This window comes from Agelaius tricolor, unplaced genomic scaffold (assembly GCF_023055355.1).
Source record: "Agelaius tricolor isolate 1412-34295 unplaced genomic scaffold, bAgeTri1.0.p SCAF_17, whole genome shotgun sequence".
In the NCBI taxonomy this organism is placed as follows: Eukaryota; Metazoa; Chordata; class Aves; order Passeriformes; family Icteridae; genus Agelaius; species Agelaius tricolor.
In genome coordinates, this window is record NW_027269277.1 from 18,967,647 (window position 1) to 18,991,626 (window position 23,980).

At 48.8% G+C, this 23,980-nt stretch overlaps 1 protein-coding gene across 2 annotated transcripts; it reads left to right on the forward strand.

Annotated features, from left to right (window-relative positions):
* The first annotated feature begins 1,815 nt into the window (after positions 1-1,815).
* Positions 1,816-22,903, forward strand: LOC139597447 (SLAIN motif-containing protein-like). 2 transcript variants are annotated; one of them, XM_071442820.1, is made up of 9 exons: positions 1,816-1,977; positions 4,530-5,224; positions 13,837-13,970; positions 16,556-16,705; positions 18,941-19,081; positions 19,682-19,999; positions 20,753-20,890; positions 20,970-21,276; positions 21,883-22,903. In XM_071442820.1, exons 2-9 carry the CDS (start codon positions 4,551-4,553, stop codon positions 21,947-21,949), a joined length of 1,929 nt encoding a protein of 642 aa, XP_071298921.1. In that variant the 5' UTR covers positions 1,816-1,977; positions 4,530-4,550; the 3' UTR covers positions 21,950-22,903. The 2 variants fall into 2 exon arrangements, with proteins under 2 accessions (XP_071298921.1, XP_071298922.1); XM_071442821.1 differs by lacking the exon at positions 16,556-16,705.
* The last annotated feature ends 1,077 nt before the right edge of the window (positions 22,904-23,980 follow it).

A 23,980-nucleotide genomic window follows, 5' to 3' on the forward strand; every position in this document is an offset into this window, starting at 1 on the left:
CAAGAATTGCTGAAAACCAAGCTCCTCCTAAAATCCTATGATTACCTGGGGAAAAAGGAACCCTGATCTCCCATGTGAATTTTTGTTTGTTTGAGAGTAGCTGAGGGAGTTGGGAAAGGGGCTCAGCCTGAAGAAAAGGAGGCTAAGAAGGGACCTTCTGGCTCTGCACAACTCCTTGACAGGAGGGGTTTTCCCCCCTTAAAGCCATGTATCACCTAAAGGGAACCTGCAGCTATTATAAAAATGTTATGCTTTATAATTTGTATTGGTCTGAGCTTTGAAGAATTGCTGACCCCATGAATAAAAAACAAATGAATTATTCAAAGAGGTGAATCTTCCTGGTATTTGTGGAGAAGGGTCACCTGCACACAGATTTTTCCTACATGATGGATGAGGTGCATTTTCTTTAACATGCATTTTCTTTAACAAAAAGATCTTACTTCTCTTGGGATTCTGCTGCTTGTGGGGACAAATCTTGACCAGATTATTTCAATGAAATGAAATAAATAAAGGGTATGAAATGTGCTGGTGGAGACTGAGCAGAGGTGGAGGCAAAACCATCCTGGCACTACAGCTCCCATGGTGGCACAGGAACCTCTGCTTTTGGAAATCCCATCTTCTGCACAGACCAAACCTCTCCAGAGCATCTGAAAATTAACAACAGAGTGACAGAATTAACACTAGCCCAGCTGACACCAGGACACACCTTGAGCAGTGCCAGTGCTGGATGTGGTGTTCAGGCCAAGTGGTACAAAAACGAGATTCTGGATTCTGCTCGTAGCACGTGGCCTTGGTGACTGCCAAACATCCAACACTTCTTATCAGGAGGTGCCAGAGGCTGTGTGTGGGTCCAACAGGCACATCTGGGAGGAGGATGTCAAAGAATGGAGCTATTTTATTGTTGTTTGATAAAACTGTCCTGAAGAGACATTACACGCACCAAGCTTTAGGAGATCCCAGCTAAGCTGTATTTTGTGCATTTTTCTGGATCACATGCACAGGGAGAGACCCTTTCCCCCTTCACTCATCTCTTCCCTATTCAGCCCTTTTCCCCTCATTTGCTCCTCTTCCTCTCTCCCTTCCCCTCTTCCCTCACTTCCTCACCTTTTTCACTCCTTTCCTTTCCTCCCCCTCACTCTCCTAGCCCCTCACTTACCCCCTTTCTGCCATCACTTACCCCATTCCCTCTCACTGCCTTTTCTCCATTCACCTTTTCCCCCTTTTAAACCTTTTTTCCCCTCATTGATCCCCACTCTTCTTCCTCACACTCACTCACTCACTCACCTCCTTCCCACCACCACTCCTTCATTTTCCCCTCATTCATCTGACCCTTTTTCTCCTCTCACCCCTTTCCCCCATCAGACATCCCCTTTCTTCCCTCACCTGCTCTAATTCCCTTTCCTCCCTCACCTGCTCCGTTTCCCTTTCACCCTCACTCCCCTTTCCCCTTCACTCGCCCCTTTCCCCCACTTACCCCTTTCTGCCATCACTTAACCCCTTCCCTCTCACTCCCTTTTAACCCTTTTCCCGCCACTCCCCCCTTTTCCCCTCAATCCCCATTTCCCTCATCCATCCCTTTTCCACCTCACTCACGTCCACATCCCTCTCACTCCACTCACCTCCTTCCCATCATCACTCCCCGCTTTCCCCCTCATCCATCCCCTTTTTCCCCTTCTCACCGCCATCCCCCCTCACTTCCTTTCCCCCCTTGCCCCGGCCCTTGTCCCCTCACTCCCGTGCCCCTCACCGGGGCCGCCCCCCGCCCGCCGCCCGCCGCCGCCTGAGGCGGCCCCGCGCAGGCGCAGCGCCCCCATCCCCCGTTCCCCACACAGGGGCGGAGGCGGCGCCTCCCGCCGTTCGCGGGCCGGGCTGAGCCGCCGGAGAAAGGCGGCACCGGCACCGACCGGGCGGGCGCCCGCCCTCCGACCGACCGCCATCCGCCTGTCCGGCCGTCTGCCCATCCATCCATCCATCCAGGTACCGTCCGAGGGGGGAGGTGCCCGCCGCGCTCGGCTCTGCCGCGCTCGGTGCGGACCGGCCGCGCCCGTGCCCCCCGCGGGGGTCGCGTCCGCCGGTGCCGCACAGCGCGCTCCCCCATCACGGCCATCGGAGCCCGCTCAGAGCCCTCCTCAGAGCCTCAGCCCGTCCCTTGCCTCACCCCCCCGGCTCTCGGAGCTGCACGGAGCTCCCACAGCCCCCCGGCCATCACAACCCCCCGGCCTCTCAGAGCCCTCTCACAGCGCTCATGGCCATCACAGCCCCGCAGCCCCCTCACAGCCTCCCCTCCAGCTCTTCCAGCCCCACGGCCATCATTGCCCCCCAGAACCCCCCACGCAGTCCCATGGCCATCAGAGTCCCCCACAGCCCCCTCATAGCCTCCCCCCTGGTTCTCAGAGCCCCCGAAGCCTCCCCAGAGCCTGCACCCCCCGTGAGCCCAATGGCCATCATTCCCCCAAGACCCCCTAAACCCCATGGAAGCCCCCCCAGGCCCCCCCCAGTCCCTTCCCAGCCCCTGCAGCTCTCGGAGCCTCCGAGCCCCCGGCCCTGGCAGCCCGCGGGGTGAGGGGACCGTTACCCTCGGTGAGACACCCGGATGTCTGCTCGGCAAACTCCGAATTATTGTCTCCGACCCGCTCACGGCTGCCGCCTTTTTGCCTTCTTCTAAACGTATTTTATTTCTTCCCCCCGTTACACGATGAAATTAACTTTCACAGGTTTGTATCTCTTCCCCCGCATGTCTTTGCGGGGGTTTTTTTTTTGGTGGTTTTTCGGCTTAGTGGTTGTGGGGAAAGACTGAACGCTTTTCAGCTGCTCTTTCCCCTCAGTGTTTGTTTTTTCCTCACGTTAGGTTTTTTTGCAGCTCCTCACCCTTGGAAGGGAACCAATTTTTTGGGTGACCCATCTCCTTAATTCCCTCCTTGAGCCACTGTTTTGCTTGGACAGTGGAACTCCTAGAACGCTCCACTGGTGCATCCTGAGAGTTGCTGAGCTTTGGGATATCTCTGGGAATCACACTGCCCCTTCCTCGGAGATCTCTTTGGAAATCTCAGTGCAGTTACCCGAGGGGATCCTATGGGTTTGGAGGAGTGGGAATCCACGTGAGGAGCTTTTTGAAGCTGCCACATGGGTGGGAATGGGATTGCTTGGTAACTCCACAGTAAATTTACTTTCCCCAAAGCAAAATGCCTTCAGCTGTGCTGCTTACAGGCACAGGTTTGGAACATGGGTGGAAAGTGTGCTCTGTTCCTCACAGCTCTTCCTAAGGGCTGTTTGTATTTTTTTATTAAATTGAGTGGAAGTTGAAAATTTACATCTTGCAGATAGAGGACCAAAATAATAATAAAAAATCAATTAAAAAACCCCAACAAAACAAAATGTATTTTAAAAGAAATGTACCCAACTGTTGCTGTTACAACAGCCTAAATAATAGAGAGATGCTGAGGTACCTATGGGGGTGTCTGTTTGTAACCTTGCTTTGTGTGACACTGAGTTTTTGTGGTTTCCTTTGCCTGCTGTCACTTAAAAACAGATGACATTTTCAGGCAGCAGAGGGAGGGGGAAGAACATCCACAGCCACAAAAAGGCAGGGTTTGATTGCAGTTGTAACAAGTGCATCAATTTTTAAACTTTGAATTGGTTGTGTTGACTCACCCCCTCTTCTCCTCCTTCTGCAAAACAGAGAGGATTTCTGACTTTTAACCTTTTTTTTTTTTTACTTTTAACCTTTTTTTTTAAATCTTTTTTTTTTGGTTTTGCTCCTCCGTGGACCGTTAGTTTAGGGGTTTTCAGTGAAGAGTCAGTTTGGAAATGAATGTGCCCAGTGAAACTGAGAACTCACGTAAATCAAGTGGAGGGGAAAAGCAGTGTTTGCCCATGTTGTAAAACTAGTGTGAAATACACTTCAGGGTTTTTTGGCTCAGTGGAGTGTGTAATCTTAAGTTGGTTTTTTTTTATTTTTTCCCCGTTTGCACGCCTCTCTTTTCAATTTTAACAGGAAAATACACCAGTAAAAACATTACTTAAGGTTATTTTCATGTACCACAGTAACTCCAGTTCCTGTTGTTACTTTGGCATAAGGTGATACAGAAATTTTTCCAAGTTTTTTCTGTTTTTCCAGGATAAACCTGGTAATGAACAAAGGATGTTTTCACCATTTTCTTGACACTGTTGTTGTCTGACGTCAGTACCTTGTTAATGATGTTTCCTGACTTTGCTCCATCAGTGCTTTTCTCAAGTATTTTGTTGGTAAACAGATGGAAACTAAACTATTGTGGGGGATTAAATCAGCTTCCTTCTATTAAACTCATTGATAGCAGAACAGGTGCACATCCTTGCAGTTCAAAAAGAGGAATTTGTGGGCTTTGCAATGTTCAGCCCTAATTTCAGTCATTCTTTTTGGGTTTGGATGAAATTCAGACACCTTCCACCCCAGTGTAATTAGCCGATGCTTAGAAAAGCCAGAATTTTTGGTGTCGAATTCCACTTGCCTAAAGCTCTCGTGGCTGTTTGCTGTGTTTGGTGCCTTGCAGCGGGAGCGGGCATCCCGGAGGATGGTGGTGCCCGGGAACGCGCCGCTGATCCAGCAGGACCCCGCTCTGGAGCCGGCCCTGGGCAGGGACGCCCCCGAGCACTCGGCCATGGGCCCGGAGCCCCCCGAGGACGTGGGCCCCGAGGTGCGGAAGCTGCGCGAGCTGGTCCGCAGGCTGGAGCTGGACAATCAGCACGCCAGGAGCAGGAGCAGCAGGAGCCTGCTGGGGACAAACGTGCCTGGGGACATCCGCGCCGGGGTGGACAACCACGAGCCTGGCCTCAACGGCATGGAGATCAACAACAGCATCAACGCCATGGCCGAGCAGCAGGAGCTGCAGCTGATGGCGGATCTGCACAGCCAGCTGAGCAAGATGAGGCAGGAGGAAGGGGAGAACAACTTCAGAAGAGCCCTGGATGCCCCAGTGCAATACAGCTGCAACAGTGCCCCCGAGGAGGTGTCTCCCAATGGGGGGCAGAGGCACAGCAATGGCCAGTGTCCCTCGCCTGTGGATCCAAGTGACAGCGCTGAGCTCCTGGGCAGCCTGCTCATGGCAGGGATCCACACCCCGGCTGCGATCCATGAACAGAACCCCGGTGAAAAGGGTGCAGATCTGGAGGGGCTTCCGAGTCACGCGGATCTGGATGAAGTCAAAGTGTTAGAACTGGAAAATGGCCCTGAAGAGGAGGATTGCTGGTAGGTACCCCCAGGCCTGGGGGACAGGGATGTGCTGTGGTTAGGTGAGCAACTCCTTTAAAGCTATAAACTGATTTCTGTACAGGACCTGGATTTCTAGCAGCAAGAATGCAGTTCTCATTAGTGACTGTTCTTATTTTTATGTCCATTGTGCCAGACCATTATGTTTTAAAAAATAAGTTTACCTGTAGATGCTGGTTTTTCCCCCTTCCTTCCAGCCACTGCTGCAGCTTCCTTTCCCTCTAAGTTTAGTTATATATAGCACATGCAGATGAATAATGGAGCTTTTAAACCTTGTATACAACTGTCAAGTACCATATTTTAACAACAATTTTGTCAATAAGAATCCATAGACCATTTAGAATTTGTGGCTTTTGCTAGGACCTGAGGAGACAAACCATTCCCAGCTCCTGGAGGCTGTTTCTTTCCAGTTAAGCACCTCTTTTGTTCAGAGACATGAACTGAACCAGATCAATGATGTAATCCTTAACTGACCCGACTCTCTGGGACTCTCCCCTCCACCACCAGCCTTGTTTAGAACTTGTTTTATGAATTAGTACATTAACAACCTTTGGAAGGGCAAGGGAAATGTAACATTTAAGGCTTATTCCAGCTCCTGCAATAGCTGGGACTTGAGATTTTACCCGGAGTTGTTAATTTGCAAGGAAGGAAGAGCCGCAGGGCTCTGCAAATTGGGTTTCAAATTTGTGTAGCCAGATTAATCTGGCAGCAAGGACAGGGCTGCTGAACACAAACCAAACCTTCAGCTCCAAACATTCATTAGCTGTTAGAAGGGAAAGTAAAGTTTTTGTTAATAGAATGGAGCTCAATGAGGTCATGGCATCAGCTCCAGCCTGAATTTGAGGTTACATTTAAAACAGGATTTTTTTTTTCTTTGCAAGTGTACTTTTGAAACCCAAATACTTGATCACTGGAACTCTTCAATATACCTCAACAGCATTTTGAGCAGATTTCTTAAAACTATATAAGGGAATATATTTAACAGGTTGCATATGGAAGATGAACTTTATTATTTCTGTGTTAATGGAAGCAGCTAGGTTTATACTCACATTTATAGAGCCTGTGACAGGGGAGAGTCTTCAAATTCTGTTGAGTCTCAGAGGCTGAGATTTATCCAGGCAGGGGATGCTGCCCAGAGTATCAGGAGAGATTCTGTGCTCAGGAGTTCTCTTCTTTGACCTTTCCTTCAGTTGGTGGCTGGTAAGGCCCTTCTTTCCCAGGTACCCTTCACTCTGCCCCTTTTTGGATCCTTGTGGCTTTCTTAGCTCTGTTTTATGCCAGATTTGGTAGGAACAGGGTAACCTGTGACAAAGAGGCCCCTGAGGAGCTGGATAAGGGTGGTGATCCAGAGCACTTGTGCAAGTGCTGTTTCCATAAATTATCTTTGATTGTGCTGCATCACTTCCATCTGTTCCCTTTTCCTCTTGTCAAACAAACCTGCTGAAACAGGAAGCTGCTTTTAGTGGTGGCTTCTTGTTCTGGAGCTCGTTCTGAAAGTGGGGAATGAATCCTGTGTACAATCAATAGTGCCTGTGCTCACTGCCAAATATCCCAAACTGTCTCCATAAACACATCCCACATGCAGCTCCTGCAGGTGTTTGTGCTTTCCCACAGCAAGAACCAGTAAACTGCTTGGAGGGGAGGGAGGGTTTTCTTAAAGCAAACAAGAAGAAAACCCAACAAATGCCTTTAATTCTCTGTGAATTTAGGATCAGCTCTAACAAGGTGGCTTTGCTGATGGGGGGAATTTAGTGCTGCCTGGATTGAGCAAATCCAGAGGGAATGGCTGAGTGTATTGTGTATTTGCAATCCTTTTTAAAATATTGTACATCCTTCTTCCCTGGAAGGAGGATGGACTGGAGAAGGATTTCTTGCTGTTCTCTGCAGGTGCAGGTGGAGTCTCAGTCCCTTCTCTATTTTGAAATAATTCTCTTTATTCAGCTGGAAGTGTCAGAAGTGTCTGTGCAGCTGCCCTGGTCAGCAGCTCTGAGGTTGTGTTCTGGAGCTGTGTTTGCAGCGGCTGAGCTGTGTGAAACCCGAGGCAGAGCCCACTCCCAGCTGCTGTAACTCTGCCCTGGCCTGCCTGGCCTGGGCTGCTCCCTCAGCTCCCTTTCTCAGATAGCTGCTCAAAATTGTAAATATCCTGGAGACCAATGCCATGGAGCTGGGCTCTGGCACTGAGGAGCTCAGTGATGCTCACCTTGGACTCGAGCACAGGGCAGCTCCTGAGCTCTTTTGGGAAGGCTTTTATCCAAATTCCCTCTTACCCAGGGAGCAAACCAGATCTGCCGCTGATAGCATTACATTGGTTGTGTTCCCCAGTGTTTGTCATTCTGGGGTTTTTCTATGGGGTGAGAAGAAGAAGGAATCCCTGGCACTCAGGTGAATCCCTGAGTTGCAGCTCTCATTCCCAAAAGTCTCTCTCTTGACTGAAACTGGGTCATGCTGTCTTCTCCTCAGTGTTGAGTTGTCTGCTGCCTGAATCCGTGCTCAGCACAGCAAGTGGGGTGCCCTTGAATTGGTGTTTGCAGGGAGCAGGAGTGTGTTGTGCTCTCAGAAATGCCAGTGCAGGAGTTTCCTGGGTATGCAGTTCTCAGCCTGAGCTCTGTGTCCAGTGACCCTCTTCTACATTCATGTTTAAGTCTTTAATTCAGTGTACTGGAGGAAACCATTGCTGCTTGTACCATCAGAGATAGGGAGAGAAATTCTGGGGAAGTTCCACCAAGTGAGGATATGATGCTGCACAAAATCCAGGAAGTCTACCAGTGCAGCCCCTTGTGCCTCCAGCCTGGGGGAGAAGGTTACTTACAGAGTGTCTGAGTAATCCATTTATACCTTCACAGGCTGTGCTGTAGCTTCCCTGGGATCTCTCCTGGTCACAGGGTGCTGCTGACAAGATCTACATGACTTAGAAACAGCGATTTGCAAGGTCCTGTTTTCTCAGACTGATCGTTTTATCAGGTGTTTTTACCTCTGTTGCATTAAATAATGCACAAGTGACTTCTCCAAAGCTTTCCTGACTGGTTTGAGGTGAGTGCTGCCTGTTTGTGCTGGGTGACATCTGCCCTGCTGGGACATCTCTGGGTACAGGAGCTGCTCAGAGCCCCGTGCAGCTCTGTGGGAACGTCCCTGGTGGCAGAGCTGAAAGGCAGAACCTGCCTGGCGCTGACATCGCGTGCAGAGCTCGGCCTGGGAGGGAGAGCTGCTTCTGATGGCAGGGCTGGCTGGGCCTGGCTGAGGCTGGGAGTGCTGCAGGCTGTGCCTCCCGTTCCTCACATCTCTGTGAAATCAGGGGTAGGCAGGGAAATCCTCAGGGTCAGTGCCAGAGAGGTGGGGAGCAGGCTGGGCCTGCTGCAGGATTGCTGGGGGGGGGTGGGTGTGTGTGTCTGTGTGTCTGTCTGTCTGTGTGTGTGTCTGTGTGTGTCTGTCTGTGTGTGTGTGTGTGTGTGTCTGTGTGTGTATGTCTGTGTGTGTGTGTGTGTCTGTGTGTGTGTGTGTGTCTGTGTGTGTGTGTGTGTCTGTCTGTCTGTCTGTGTGTCTGTCTGTGTGTCTGTGTGTGTCTGTGTGTCTGTCTGTCTGTGTGTGTCTGTGTGTGTGTCTGTGTGTGTGTCTGTGTGTGTGTCTGTGTGTGTGTCTGTGTGTGTGTGTGTGTCTGTGTGTGTGTGTCTGTGTGTGTGTCTGTGTGTGTCTGTGTGTCTGTCTGTCTGTGTGTGTGTGTGTCTGTCTGTGTGTCTGTCTGTGTGTCTGTCTGTGTGTGTGTGTCTGTGTGTGTGTGTCTGTGTGTGTGTGTCTGTGTGTGTGTGTGTGTGTGTGTCTGTGTGTGTCTGTGTGTGTCTGTGTGTGTCTGTCTGTCTGTCTGTGTGTGTCTGTGTGTCTGTCTGTGTGTCTGTCTGTGTGTGTGTGTGTCTGTGTGTGTCTGTGTGTCTGTCTGTGTGTGTGTGTGTCTGTGTGTGTGTCTGTGTGTGTCTGTGTGTGTCTGTCTGTCTGTCTGTGTCTCTGTATGTTCACAGCAGCGCTCTGGAGCTGCACCCCAGCTGCCTTGTCATCACCATGGGCTGCTGGCTGGGGCAGGAGATTAATTTAACATGAGCTTTGGAGCTGCTCTGACTTGGGGACTGATTTTTTGGTGTTTTGTTCAGCAGGATTAGTCCCTAAATAGACATGAGAAAGTGTCTTTGCAGTGTCATTTTTTCCTCTCTTTGCAATTTCTTAGGAATAAAGCTCAGTCCTCTCCTTGGGCTAACAGCAGAATGTTTTTGTGTGGAGTGTTCTCCACAGGATTTTCCCCATTTTTTCCTTTTATGTTTCTGTCATTTCAGAACCTGGATGTTATTGTTTCACTGTGACTTTCTACTCCTGTCTTGTCTGTGTTAGGATTTCTGTTCAGCAAGAGTGTTTAGATTTGAGATTAGCACAGCATAAGCAGAGTGTAAATCTGAAAATCAACTCTCTGAAGTCTGATATGTAAAGGAAAGGAAAATGAATGTATTACCTGTTTGAAGTCCATGCTTTGGAGAGGAATTCAGTGCCTTTCAGCACTTGAAGGAGGTGCATCTCATACACCTGAATCATTCTAAACCCTTTCAGCTGTTTGAGTTCTACTTGCTGTGTTGTGTATAACTCAGAGGTCTGCAAATCAGTGCAGTGATTGCCATTTTTGGAGCTGCTGCAGACACTGGTGCCAAGTGCTTTGGAAGATGGATAATAACCCAAGCTGTGTCTTCAGAAATGGCCTTTGCTTTACGCTCAGTTTAATTCCCTAATGCACTAGTTCTAGAGCCTTCTGCAGCCTGAATTCTGCTCTTACAATTTATAGATTTCTGCTGCAGATCCTCTGCATGAGCAGGATCTAAAATTCCCGGGATTTCACTCTTAAAGCTGCTCTGATCAGTTTTTCAGTGTGAGGATGCTTTTTCTCGGTGCATTGTGCAAGTTGAGAAAGTTGTTGTGTTTCCTGCATTCTTGGGGTTTGGTTTTTTTAAAGCAGGAATTTCAAAATCCAACAATAGTGGCCATTAACTCCTGTAAATCCTTCTGTGACATTGATTCCATAAGGGAAGTAGTATCTCTGGAATATTCCTTGGTTTTAGTGCTCTGGATTATGTCAGAATAAAGTGCAGAGTGTATCACAAATTTATTTGTGAATGGCTACAACTTAATGAAAGAAAAATCCTTGTGGCACTGGTCCTTACCAGAGATGTTTGTCACAAAATACTCTGTTTTACAGGGTAAACACAAACATTAGTAAGCAGAAAGTAAAGATACTTTGTTATTGAAGGGTTTCCTCTCAGAAGCTGAATAAAATCTCATTTGTACTTAATAATTTATACAACAAACCCCCAATCCATCAAACTGGGAATATTTGCCCAAATGTTTACTTTGTGCATTTTGTATGAGGCCTTGTAAGTATCTAAATAACCAATTTTCATTTGCAGTTTGACAAAAGAAAACATTCAGAGACATTTAGAGGGAACACCCAAAGTGCTGAGCTGAGGAAAGACTGCAGGGTGAGGCTTGGTCCTGAGCAGGGCTGTGTTCAGCTCTGCCTGACTCTGGGGTGGCCCCTGCTTTTCCAGTGCTTCTGGGATTCAGTTCCCCTGGCAAATCAAGCAGCCTGGAGGCTGAAAGTGCCAGAAAGAAAAATTCTGACTGTTTTTAAACAAATCCAAAAGTTTTTACCTTTTCACCCCACCCTCTTTCCAAGGTTTTAGCTCCCTGGATGTGAGGCTGGGTTAAGTCAGCCTCTGGTGGGTGACACTGTTCACTGGACTTTCCTGAGCCTAGGAAAAGGTGACTTCTGGCTCTTAATATGGCCAGAGAAATATTCACATTCACATATTTGAGGGGCTGGAGCTTTTAGTTTAGTGCTGTGCCAGCACCTTTGGAGGAATCAGGGTGCTGAGCCCTTCCCAAAGCTCCTGCAGAAGGAAAACTGGAATCCTGGTGCTGTGAAATCAAACCAGAATTCCTTTTGTTTTAAACTAAGTTGCCTGTCAGTGCTCTGAAGAATTGAGCTATGTTCACTTAATTGGGTTTGGGGAAATTGTGAGAGCTTCTCTTGCCAATGGATTTGTCAGCAGAAAAAATCAGAGTCCTGTGGCAGAGCCCAGAGGACTCCACAGCTTTGCCCCATGTGGGAATGGCTCTGCCAAGCAAACAAGTGTTGCCATCCTCAGCTGGGATGGAGCAGGGAAGGAGCTGGGCAGGATTCTCTCCCTGAACCTGGAATATGTGCAGAGCAGCCTGACCTGCCCTGAGGAGGCTGTTGGCCTCTTTTTTGTCTGATGGTTTTACTGCTCCTTTTGTGGTCTGAGCTGTACAGTAAATCCAGGGAGAGGGAGCACTTTGCTTCCTGGATTTGATTGGATTTGAGTGCTTGTAATGCTCATTTATCCATGCAGAAATGCAGCAAGATTGGCTGGGGGGTCTGTCCTGAGAGGTACCTTTGGAGAGTCAGGAATATTTGCATTCATTCCTCAGCATTTATTTTATCAATAACAAATTAGCCTTTGGATTTTTTTATTTGCATTTGGGTTTGTGTAAACCTTGGTGGGGAAGAGCTTCTGTTTGAGTTGTGACTAAAGAGGCTGAGTCTGTTCCCTGAAAAAGATGGCTCTGACCAGAGGCAGGGCTGGCAAGTCAGGAGTGGTGTGTCAAAAAACAGAGAATAAATGTCCTTCTGCAGGTGACAAACAGAAATAGAGAATAAATGTCCTTCTGCAGGTGACAAACAGTATTTGGAGAGCTGTTGCATGCAGTGTGCATGCATCCATCTCATAGCCCCAAAAACTGCCATGTCTGGGGAGTGTTGCTTTCTGCATTCCCTGTTACCCCTGCCTGGATCAGGGTTAGGGTCAGGACAGGAGCCAGGGCAGTAGGTCAGGCAGACCTGTACAACATTTTCAATATCCCAGCTGTTTGTGTTCTGTCTTGGCCAGGTGTTGGTGTTCCAGCCAGGACACCTGACAGCTGTAAGTCCCACAGTGTTTCTCTGTATTTTAAACCTAGGTTTTCAGGAATGAGTGGGATAATGACTGACGTTCCTGCTGATTTACTGCGGTTTTGTTGAGGAAATCAGTGTTCTATGGGTTGGATCTGAGCTGGCTGTGAGAGAGTGAGGAATTGGAGCAAAAAGGCTCTGTGTACCTTGCTGCAGGAGTGACAAAAGTTGGGAGAGAGAGGAGGAGGCAACTGGAGCACAGGCAGACATCTCTTGAAGTCTTAACTCCACCCCCAGGGTTACTTTATGCTTAAATACTGGATTTTGGCCTGAGGAAGGGGTAATGCTCTGGATACAGGTATGGCTATGGGTGTTTGCTGGTGACCAGGAGGGTTCTCTGTCAGCTGGGAGCAGTTCCTGAGGTGAAGCAGCACCAGGAGAGGGAGGTGCTGGTGGGAAAGCAGCAGCTGTGGGATTGTGTGCATGGGAGAGCTCCCGGCTGGCCCAGGAGTTCCTGGAGCTGCTGCTGGGGATTTTCCAGTGCAGAGGGAGCAGCTGAAGGCTGTGCCAGCAGCTCCTCAGAGCCTCAGGAGAGGGGGAACCTGAGAGCCAAACCTGATGTCCACAAATCACAGAATCCCAGAAGAATTTGGGCTGGCTGGGACCTTGAAGACCTTCAGGCTCCAGATCTGGGTCGAGGTCTCACTGCCCTCTGCACCAGGGTGTTCTTCAGGTGATCTGCAAGAATTAAAAACAGTTTCAGTTTTGGAGGTACAGAGGACTGATCTTTCTTTCCCCTTACAAGTTTTGAATGCGTTGCTGAACAGCAAAAACATTAAAAAATAGGGAGCTGCTTTTTGCTTTTAAAAATACAAATGTGGGATGTGTAAATAAAATACTTGAGTTGCTTTTATAGCAAAGGCTCTTCCAGATTTGACCTTTTCTCAGAGGAATGTTCTGCTTGGGAAATCTGGTGAAGATGTTGCTTTCCACCCCATCCCTTGCAAATAATCCAGGAGTTGAGGATGAATAAATCTGCCTGTCCATAAGGCTGATCTTGGGTGTCCATGCAAAGCAGTGGAAGTGTCAGAGATGTGGCAGACACTTAGGCTGCAGGAGAATGTATCTGACATTACAGGGAAGATAAAGCACAGCCACACTTCCTGCCTGTCTAGGAATGTCTGAATCCTCCAGTGAAGGGGTTTATCCCTGGAACCTGGGAATGCACCTTTGGCTGTCTCAGAGCTGCTGGGAGGGCACATCCAGAGGCTTTTAAACAACAACCACAACTCCTGGAAGGAGATCACCCTGCAGCTCAAGTTAGGAGCACCTCACACCCTCACTGCCTCTGAGGGGGGGGTTTGGAAGAGGGCAGTGGAGGGAGAGATAGGTGAGTATTCCAACAACTGTTGCAGTAGCCTAGGATGGCACCTTGCCTTGCAGAGCCTCTGGGTTTCTCTGTGAAGCCATTGATTTTCCTGTTGTGGCAGTAAATTTTCTTACTGAGTCATAATATGCTATTTAAACCTGAATTTTTTAATTTGGGTAACTGTTAGTTCCTCATGGCTACACTCTAGCAAATGGCACTTTGGTAGCTGTGTGCTTTGAATTAACGAGCATTTCTTCCTGTCTCCTTTGAATCCTTGCAAAGGCTCTATGTGTCTCCAAGGAAATCCATGGATGAGAAAACAGCCTCTCCTCTGAAGTGGTGCCGGCAGGTGCTGGATAACCCCAGCCCTGAGATTGAGGCTGCCTGCAGAACCCTCATCAACAGGCTGGACCAAGGTAGGGCAGCTGCAGCCTCTGCTGCTCTGGGCTCCCTTGCAAATCTCATTCTAAGCAGGAAAATCGAGCTTAGTGTTGTCAGGCTCTTGAATTTTTAAGTTTTGTTAATATTTAAACATTTTTAAATGGAAAAAATGTGTAGAGGAAAAAATGTGCTGCTGGGGAGTGGGAAAGGAACCATGGCAAACTGTTCTTGCAGCTTCTTGCTGGAGAAGAACTCCTGGTGCTCAGTGTTCCTAGTGGTGATGACTCCTCCTCTGGATATCCTACTGGATATTCCTGCTGGATCTTCCCAGCTGCTCTTACCCAGGTGAAGAAATTGTCTGCTGCTCAAAGCTTACAGCAATGAAATATTAAACTTGAAGAAATGGTGTCACTTGGAAACCAGGTTTTTCCTCCAGTTTATCATCCCCTAAAAGCACTTCCTGGTGGCTGTGGGCTGTGTTAATCCTGAGGGGAAATCCCTGATTTCATCTGCCTGAAATAAAAACCTGGAATGTTGTGTGCAGTGGGGACATCTCTGATCACAGGCAGTGTTCTGGGGCCTGGCTTTGGGGCTTTGCTTTTCCACCTGGGCTTTCAGTGGTGGGACAGCTCTCACAACAGTTGCAGTTCACAGGACAAAAATGAATTTATTCTGCTCTACCTCTGTCCTGCATCACCTGCAGTGCACCTGGTGCATGTCCTGCCTGTGTCAGCCCAAATGCCCCCAGGTTTGTGTAAAATGGGCAGGACACTGAGGTCCTGACAGCCTGGACCCTGAGGGGTTGGAAAGGAATGAGGAACTATTTTTTACCTTCTCTAGATTCCCTCTCCTGCAGCTCTCCTGGTCAGGACTTGCTGCAGCTGCAGGATTATTGCAGGCATGTGCTGCAGTCTCCTCTGTCCCACTGGACTCAGGAACCTTCAGACAACAAAAGCAGTGTGTGGAGAAGTGACACTGCTGAGAGAGTCACTCTTTGGAAGTTCATGGATATCCCTGATATCCATGTTCACACTGCTGAGAGAGTCACTCTTTGGAAGTTCATGGATATCCCTGATATCCATGTTCACACTGCTGAGAGAGTCACTCTTTGGAAGTTCATGGATATCCCTGAGCTCTGGAATGCAGCCCCAGCTGGGTCCTCACGTTGCTGTCTGAGGGTTTGTCTCCATGGGAATGCAGAAATTCTGATTTCACTTGAACCAACAATTCGAGCCCTGTGGTTTGCAGTCTGAGGTGGCTGCTTTGGGGATTGGTTTGGGTTATTTTAGTTTTCATTCTAACAGTGTTTGGCACTGCTTGAGATCTCAGGCTACTCTTGAGTTTAACCTTGGCATTCCTGATTGGAGATAACGGAATAGACTTTGAGAACAAACTTCATTTGCTTTCATAAACCATCTGTGCTTAGAAATTTGAATGAAATCTCTTTGATTACCTCTTTTCTCTCTGAAATGTATCAGGTTTCAGTTGTGCTTAGTCTGACCTGGTAATATTTGTGGGAGAAACAAAAAAAAAGAAAACTTAATATGATGAATCTTCATTATATTCTTAAAATCTTCATTATATTCTTAGCTGATATTCTCACAGTAGGGAGAACTGAGTTCTGTGTGCAGTTGAGCAGCACCTTTGAGTATCTCCAGATCATGGTGTGAGTAATTTCCTCAATGTTGTAGCTGCTTATTTCCACCTCCAGTAAGGATGGGGGTACTTGGTTTTGCCACCTGCCTTATTTTGGTTCGTTTGTGAACATGTGAGTGTGTGTGGGCTGAATGAGTTTAATTCAAATAGCTGGTTTTTATTTATTTTATTTTATTGGATTGGCATGATTTCTGTGGTTTAACACTGTCTTTGTTCCATCACAAAAATTCAGAATAACACACTTGTAACATAAAGTTCAGTGAGGTCGCTAAAATGAGGGGGTGTGACCGTGTTCACAGGGGTCTGAGGATGAGGGAAAAGATGAGGATCTGACTCCATGTTTCAGAAGGCTTGAATTATTACTTTATAATATATTTGATATTAAAACTATACTAAAAGATTAGAAGAAAGGATTTCATCAGAAGGCTGGCTAAGAATAGAAAAGGAAAGAATGATAACAAAAGCTTGTGTCTCAGACAGTCTGAGCCAGCTGACTGTGATTGGCCATTAATGAGAAACAAGCACATGAGCCCAATCCCAGATGCACCTGTTGCATCCCACAGCAGCAGATAACCATTGGTTACATTTTGTTCCTGAGGCCTCTCAGCTTCTCAGGAGGAACAATCCTAAGGAAAGGATTTTCCATAAAATGTGTCTGTGACAAGGGAGTGTAGAGGTGGCAGATACTGATGGAACTAGTCATCCATCCAGCACTGGAGCTTGGTGAAATGTTTGGCTTCTTCAAGGCCAGGCTTGTCAGGAGTTCCTCTTGGAGTTCCTCAGAGGGGACAGAAGCAGTTAAAGGACACCAGTGGGGGACTGGGCACTGCTGCATTCCCTGCAACGTGGCAGGGAGCAGCAAATACCTCTGCTGCAGAATTTAATCCTGTTCTTGATCTTGCTCTCTGTTTCCAAAATATATAATTTGCTAACCTTTGTGGCTTTTTTGTATTTTTCCTTCTAGCCAGTAGATGGAAAAACCTGTATTGCAGCCCCCTGGCATCTCCCAGCGCACATAACCTGAATTCCGAGGCAGGCTCCTGTAGCAATGCACTAAACTCTCCTGGGCACCTCAAATCGACTAACAAAGCACTACTAACCTGTGGCAGCTCAGGTATGGCATGGCACTGCAGCACTGGGCTCTTTAAAATGCAAGGAGGGGTAGGGATTGGCACAGGGAAAAGTTCTCATGGCCACTCGTGGTGTTTTCCCCTTTTTGTTTGCTCCCTTCCTCACCCAGGTTTCATTTGTGTGGGAGAAAACCTCCTTGCATTCTAAATGTCCTGTAGTTATTTCTTGGTTTGGGTTTCTCTACTTTCTCTCCCTATATATATATATATTTATAAATTGTACTAATTTTAAGTGGCTTAAAATAGAAAGCAGCTGTTGGGGCAAAAATATATTGCTCTTGACTAAAGTTGTAGACTGCAGATGTGATCTTTATAGAGTCACTTGGATTCAGTTTTCTGGGGAAGGTTTCTCTTGGGAATATTGATTAATGCAGGGAACAAAAAGCTGCCAAAGCCTCCAGGGTAAAGCCTTCAGTTGCCTGAGTGGGAAGCTAAAACAAAATACCAAAAGTTTTCCTTCAGCCTTAATTGTGTGTGGAGAAGATTCCCTACCTTAGAGGCAGCTCAGCCACGACTCTTGTTACAGCCTGATAATGAAGCTCCTCCAAAATGTTGTAGCCTGCAGCCTCCCTGTGCCTGAGGAGGCAGGAATACCCTTCCAAGAGCTCCATTTGTTATCCTTGGTGCAGTTCCTGCTGTTCCCTGCACAAAGGCTTTGCCTCTTGGCTCTGTTATCAAAGGACTCGTCCTTATTTGTTTGTTTTGTGTGAAATTGCTAAACCCTACTTTGCATGTTTCAAAACACAAAGCATGTTTAACAGTCTCTGCCTCCAAACTTGATGTTAAATGAACTTTTTTTCCCTCTGAAAAAAGAAGGGTTGCCTGTGGCTGTTTTCACAGGTGCAGGTTTATTTCTGAGGTCTGATTTTCTGCTATAAATAGAAATTAACACTTATCTCTGTTTTGCAAACAAAAGGATGCACGTAGGACTGAGGATTTTTGCCAGCTGAGCTCTGCAGGGAAACATCTCTAAGGCAATTTCTTGTTTTTCATATGAGGCTGGGGGGCAATCCAGGTGTCTGAGCACCTTTTCACCCAGAAGCAGCTCCTGATGAGTAAAACCAAAGTGTCTTTGGCCTCTGCAAATGTGCTGGGTGGAAGGGCAGGGCCAGGACAGGCTTTGTCCTTTCAGAGCATGATGAGTTCTTCATCTCAGGTGCCTCTTCCCTGTGCCTTGTGCAGGTGCTAAGACGAGTTTAAAGTTTCCTGTCAATCTGACTGACCCAAATCTTCTTTTATTTCCAAGAAAAAACAGATTTTCTACCCTTCAAATGGAAAATGTTTAACTGACTTCCCTTGAAAACCAAACCAGCCCCTTTGACAAAGCCCAGATGTGGTTTCTGTTTGAAAACCATCATCAGCTCAGCTTTACTGATGGAAGGAGGAGCAGTTTTTCCCCCTCCTTGGCTATTTTTAACTAGACCTTCATTTTGAAATGCAACAGCCAAACTAAACAAAGTTGGATTGGGAGTTTTGCCTTTTAGAAAGCTGGTCTCAAGGTCCAGCTGGATTTTTAATCAGTGTTGAATGTGCTGTTAATTACAGCAGGAAACCTGTGCTTGTTCATTCCACCACATCCTACAGGTGCAAGCCCAGCTGAGGATGGATTTATTTCAACTCTTACAGTCTTTTCCTGACACCAGGAGGAAAGAAAGGGGATTTTATAGTGCAATATCTTGACTTGGAGTGTGTATTTGTGCAGCATACACCCAGATGCACCTTTAAGGTAGAGCCACACTTGTGTCACTGTATTATTTCAGCCTCCTGAAGCTCACAGTTTTCCTGCAATGTTCTGAGAAGATTTGAAGGCAGGGCATTTCCTGAATACTCAGCAGTGATGTTAAAATAAACTATTTGCCAGCAAAGCTGAGCAGCCCTTTCCAACTGTGATCAAATGCAGCAGGCAGGAAAAAGCAGCAGGTTCCCAACATGATTTCTTCAACCAGCTTGGAAGAGAGTAAGTGCTGACATGGAAAACACAGGTGTGAAGTTCAGGTGTAAAATGAATTTCTTACATGGGCACTGACCAAGCTGCTTCCTGCCAGTCAGCCTCACTGTCCTCGTTTGAAAAGCACCTGAAAACTGCAGGTTAGAAACGGAGCATTGGAATTTCTAAATTCTTATTTCTCACAGCTGCACTGCTGCATTGCTGGGATAGATCCCTGCTGCTCCTGGTGGGTTTGTGGGTGTGTGACTGGGTTTGTGTCCCTCTCCCCCAGGGTACCTGAGCATGCACTCGGCCCTGAGCTCCCAGTCCTCGGTGGACAGCGAGCTCAGCACCTCGGACGACTCCATCTCCATGGGCTACAAACTGCAGGACCTCACTGATGTCCAGGTCATGGCACGGCTGCAGGAAGAGAGTAAGTTTTGTTTGGTTGGTTTGGGTGGTTGGGGTTTTTTGGGGGGTTTTATTTGAGTTTGGTGTTTTGTTTAGTTTTTTTTTTTTAAGTTGCTTCTATATTGTCAGGCAGGAAAACTTCAATAATGGCATAAACTGGTGAGAAGCTGTAAATAACCCAGGTGCCACATAGGCAGGTGTGTTTTCATGGGAGGCAGACTTGAAATCTTTGTTTCCACCTTTGAAATGCTGGTGGGTGCAGAATGAATTAAACTAAAAGATTTAACCTCTAAATGAGACTCCATACCTGTAGATTAGACTCCTGTACCTACTTAACCTGCTGGAGTTTGTTGGCAATGTCCACAGTCTCAGGTGGGATTAGGGAGCACTGCAGGTCCCCTGAATGTTAACCAGTGCTGTAATTAACCAGTGCTGTAATTAACCAGTGCTGTAATTAAGCAACGCTGATGCAGGTGATGCTGTTCCTGCTGATGGATTCTGGAGAGGACAGGTTTTAACCTGACCCTCCTTCCAGAGTGAAACAAATCACTACCAAAGCATTGCTCTGGCGTTCGGGCTGTGTTGTTGGAATTGGTGCTGCCCGTGTCCCCCGTGTCCCCAGGCTTGCGGCAGGACTGCGCCTCCAGCTCCGCCTCCGTGTCCCGCCGCAGCTCCAGCGCCTCCCTGCACTCGCTGCGCCGCGGCACCTACAGCGACCAGGAATTCGACACCTACAGCCTGGAGGACGAGGACGACTGCGACTGCTCGCTGTCCTTGCGCAGCGCCCACCGCTACTCGCCATCCCCGCTGAGCTCCCCGCGCTGCCAATCGCCCTCGTCGGGCGCGGAGCTGGGCAGGGCCGCGGCCTCGCGGCTGCGCGCCCCGCGCAGGGCGGTGCAGAGCCCCATGCAGGAGCGCCTCAAGTACGCCAACAGCGAAGGTGAGGGCGATCTGAGCTAGGGACGGGGCTTCTGGCACGCACGGATCCCTCTGCAGGGCTCCGGGCTGGGAGTGCTGGCGCTGCTGGGTGGGAGGTGCCCAGGGGTCCAGGCCAAGGGACGCAGGGGCCGGATCGAGAGCAGGATGGCCACAGGACCAGGGCAGGGATTGCCCCCTCTGCTGGGCATACTCGAGTGCTGTGTGCAGTTCTGAGCTCCTCACTCCAAAAAGGACATTGAAGGGCTGGAGTGTGGCCAGAGAAGGTAATGGGGCTGGAGCACCAGGAGTGGTCGAGGGAGCTGCAGTTGTTCAGTCTGGAGAAGAGCAGGCTCAGAGAAGACAGCACTGCTTTCTACAGCTCCTGACAGGAGGGTGCAGCTGGGCGGGGGTTGTTCTCTTCTGCCGTTTCCCAAGTGAAGGGACAAGAGGAAATGCCTCAAGTTGCACCAGGGGAGGTCCAGGTTAGGTGTTAGAATCAATTGTTTCCCTACAGAAGTGGTCAGGCCTTGGAATGAGTTGCCTCAGGAGGTGGTGGAGTCACCATCTCTGGATGTGGCTTAGGGGTGATCATGGTAGAGCTGGGTTGATGGGATGATCTTGAAGGTCTCTTCCAGCCTCCTTATCCTGTGGTCTCAAAATCACTGCTGTTTACTGGAAGCTAAGAACTAGGTACAGACTGCTCTGCTTTGGAGTGCATGGGTTTCTGCAGAGCCTTAGAGCAGCAGCAGGGGGCTGAGGCTGTGTCTGCTTTCAGAGGAGCTGAGGCACAGCATGCCCAACCTGGCCCGCAGCAGCCTGCGCGCGCTCGAGGCCGTGCGCAGCAGCCGCAGCCTGGAGTCCGACCTGCAGGTGCCCAGCAGCCGCATCCCCAGGACTCAGCAGCGGTCAGCAGGTCAGTGCCTCACCTCCCACACGTCTCCATTCCCTTCTCCCTTTGGCCAGCCCTCTGAGGTGCTCTTGTGTCCCTGCAGGTCTGACTCCCAGCAAGCTCAGGTATTCCTCGGGGGCCGCGCAGTCCCCGCTCACGGGGCGCCAGCCCAAGGCGGCCTCGGGAGCCAACTCCCTGCTGCCCGGCAGGCAGGTGGGGAAGCCCTGCAGCTACACGGCTCCTGTCCCCCCAGTCCGCAAGGCACAGCTCCACACGGGCTCTCCCAGCAGCAGTTGCACTTCCAGAAGCAGCACCATGGTCACTGTGGCCAAAGGCTCTGCCCTGAAAGCACGGCTGGGCGTGGGAGGGGTGGCCGTGCCCAAGGGAAAGGCACCGCCCCCGTCCAGGAGGTGAGAGGGGCTGCAGAGCTCTTTGGCACTGTGCTAACTTCATGCCATGAAGTTCATGTGAGAAAGCAGAGCATGGGGAGTGGTGTAACACCACTTGGAGTTTTTGTTCTTGTTGCTGGTTTTTTAACAGCTGTTATGCTACAATTCATTAGTGAGGGAAATTAAGTTGATTCAGTTTTTATGATATGATTGATACCAGACTAATAAGCAACCAGTGCTTGTTGATCTTTAATATCCCATTAGAGCTTACATTGAAATCTTTAAAAACATGAAAAAGGGAAATTTTAATTTCCTAATTTATATCGGTACTCTGCATACCCAAGTAATTTTCATGTGTTCAGTTGTATTTGCATGGAAAAATATTTCTCTTGGACTCAGTCACGGGCTGAAGTCACAACAGTGTTAATTTGGCAGATGTCAATGTCTAAGTATCCAGTAACAGCCACTGAATTTCTTAAAGTGCCTCAAGTTGGTGTTTGCTGATGCTCAGGGCATCACCCAACCCTTCACCATGGCAGGGGGATGTTGGTAACCCAAGCCCCAAACCTGTGTCCACTACAAGGCTTTTCCTGGAGCTGTCCCTGACATGTTGCTTTGTCCCCCCAGGTTCCTCCAGGCAGCACAGACCCCCCAGGCCCCCGAGGACGACTCCTGGAAGGATGGGTGCTACTGAGAGCCCAGAACACCTCTGTGGAGCAGATCCCAGCTGGCTGGGCATGACCTCACTGGGAGAGGCCCCGAGCCCCTGTCCCTGCAGACTGCTGTACATACCCTCATTCTGTGCTCTCCACACCTCCCACCTCCCTCTGCTCTGCCAGGAGCCGGGGCTGGGACACACAGCTCCCACCCTTCACTGAACCCTGAGTCTTCCCAGGAAGACTGGAAAAGCCTTATTTCATCCACACCCCAGCTGCAGCCCTGGGGAAGGTCTGTCACCATCCCCTCCCAGGGATGCTGCAGAGCTGGGGGTGTCCTCAGTGCCAGAAGCAGCTCTGAGCTGGTGCTGTGGCAGAGCTCGTGGGGAGTAGAAATAGTGACATAGGTGTTAGATTTGAGACTTTTTAAACCCAACCTGATGTACTCTAATATTTGTCTGGAATTCAACTGGGTTTGGTTTGTTGGTTTTGTTTTTTTTTTTTACTTCTGTATAGAATGTATTTCTGCTACTTTTTATTGTTTGGTCTAGAGCTGCAGCAGGTTTTTATAACTGTAGAACACTGAGCTGTTGTATCCAGGTGTCAGCACAGGTCACGAGGAGCAGTACACAATATTTGTGTGGGGTGTGAACAGGCAGGGACAGGGATGCCATTAAAAACTGCTGGGCACCAGCACCTTACCTCAGCTGAGTCAGCTCAACACCACTTAAGAGTAAATTTTTAAAAATCCCTTTCCCTCACAACTTTGTCTTGAAGTGTTGGAGATCTCAGCTGGTTCCCAACTGCCCTGACTTTTGTAGAAGTTTTCTACTGTCTCTTAAGGATTCTGTTCCAGTGTCCTTTTTCTCAGCAAGTGCTGGATGCTACAAATACAGTCTTAGTCCAGGAAATATGCACTGATAGCAATGTTCTCCCTGCCATCAATGTGACTTTGATAGTGTAGTTTAATAAAATGTTATGGTGCTGAAATAGATCTGCTTTATTCCAACAGTGAGTTTTGTGCCACAAACGAGGCCTCTCCTGACAGGAAAGAGCTCTGCAAGGATAGACAGGGCCTCAATAAAGTCTGGTAGGATGCAAGGAGTGAGATTTACCTTTAATTCCTCAGGGATCAGGACAAGGCACTCGGTGTGTGCCATTTCTGAAACCTCCACACGTGGCCTGAGCAGGAACAGAGGCAGGAAGCAGCACAGGGGAAGTTCTGCACTGCAGGGATCTCTTGTGATCCAGGAAAAGAGGAAGAGACAGTTGTGCCCCCAGTGCTGTGAGGGGCCCAGCAGTGTTCCTGTGCCAGCACCCAGCCCTGCCAGGCCAGGGCTGGCACCAGCAGCACTCAGGGCAGAGAAGGGGCCCAGGAGGCTCAGCTGGAGCTGCTGCTCTGTCCCTCCCACCCTGATAAAGCTCCATGGGGTGCCAGCACTGCCCTGTTGAGGCTCTTCCCTCATCCAGAACACTTTTCTGAGACCTCTCCCTGCTGCCACAGCTGGACCCTGCTCACACTGATCTTCCCAGGGCACAGAAAGGTAAAAGAGCAGCAACATCTGATTTCTGTTACTGGAGGCTTCTGTTCCCTTTTCTGTGCCCTGTGTTCCAAAGTGGATTTTCCAGGCACTGCCTTTCTCCACTCACCAGAGTCAAGCGCTGCTGCTCCTCCATGGACATGTAACAGTAGGTGCAGAACAGAAACGTCCTGAAAGAGTCAGATATTAACTAGTTGAAGGCTACGTCCCAGTTAAAGCCACTCAGGCAGGTGGGATTGTTTCTGTGTTTTCCAGCCTGGCTGGCTGTGGAGATGCAGAACTGGATGCAGTTCCACGCTGAGCAGAGCAGCAGGAAAGTGCTGAGGTTGGATTTGTTTGGATTTCCAGGTGTTTCCAGTACAAACCTGATGCTGACGGGCACTTGGGAGAGGCTGTCCCACTTCAGGAGGGAACACAGCACAGCTCTGACAGAACCATCACACTCAGGAACTGTTAGTTTAATTTTATCCTTTCGTTTTTCTGAGCTGTTCCCACACCAAGTGATCTCACTTCAGCTCCCAATATTCT

Coding starts and splice junctions, on each gene's coding strand:
- LOC139597447 (XM_071442820.1), top strand. CDS start 4,551: ATGGTGGTGCCCGGGAACGCGCCGCTGATCCAGCAGGACCCCGCTCTG. Junction 16,706..18,940: donor ACTAACCTGTGGCAGCTCAG/GTATGGCATGGC, acceptor CCTCTCCCCCAG/GGTACCTGAGCATGCACTCG. Junction 20,000..20,752: donor CAAGTACGCCAACAGCGAAG/GTGAGGGCGATC, acceptor GTCTGCTTTCAG/AGGAGCTGAGGCACAGCATG.